This window comes from Haliaeetus leucocephalus, unplaced genomic scaffold, assembly GCF_000737465.1.
Source record: "Haliaeetus leucocephalus isolate CR32 unplaced genomic scaffold, Haliaeetus_leucocephalus-4.0 Scaffold151, whole genome shotgun sequence".
Taxonomy (NCBI): domain Eukaryota; kingdom Metazoa; phylum Chordata; class Aves; order Accipitriformes; family Accipitridae; genus Haliaeetus; species Haliaeetus leucocephalus.
In genome coordinates, this window is record NW_010972587.1 from 3,551,975 (window position 1) to 3,552,547 (window position 573).

Consider the following 573-nt stretch of genomic DNA (forward strand, 5'->3'; position numbering starts at 1 on the left):
GAGGAGGCGCGGGGCGGGGAAGCGGCGGAGGAAGAGGAGGAGGAGGAGGAGGAGGAGGAGGAGTGGCAGCGGCGGCGGGAGCTGCCGCCCTGGGCCCGGCCGCGGTTACCGCGGCACCTGCGGCCGCTGCACTACAACCTGATGCTGAGCGCCTTCATGGAGAACTTCACCTTCAGCGGGGAGGTGAACGTGCAGCTGGAGGTGCACAACGCCAGCCGCTACATCGTGCTGCACGCCCACCGCATGCACATCGAGGCGGTCCGCGTCGCCGAGGACAAGCTGGCCGGCGGCGTGCGGGTGGCCCGCTCCTTCCTCTACCCCCAGACCCAGGTCTTCGTCGTCGTCCTCAACCGCAGCCTGGAGGCGCAGAGAAGTTACAACCTCAAGATCATCTACAACGCCCTCATCGAGAACGAGCTGCTGGGCTTCTTCCGCAGCTCCTACGTCCTCCACGGCGAGAGAAGGTAGCGGAGCGCCCGCGTCGCCTCCAACTCAACTCGGGGCCCAACTTGCCACCCCCCCCAAAAGCCTCTCCGAACTTCGGGCGGGGCGGCGCTAGGACCCGGCGGTTCC

At 68.1% G+C, this 573-nt stretch overlaps 1 protein-coding gene across 1 annotated transcript in view; it reads left to right on the plus strand.

Annotated features, from left to right (window-relative positions):
* The window catches only part of TRHDE (thyrotropin-releasing hormone degrading enzyme), a 213,789-nt gene that overhangs the window by 318 nt on the left and 212,898 nt on the right, over positions 1 to 573 (plus strand). The window contains exon 2 of the mRNA XM_010561962.1: positions 4 to 464. Within this exon, the coding sequence (XP_010560264.1) occupies positions 4 to 464 (461 nt within the window). The remainder of the gene's footprint in view (positions 1 to 3; positions 465 to 573) is intronic.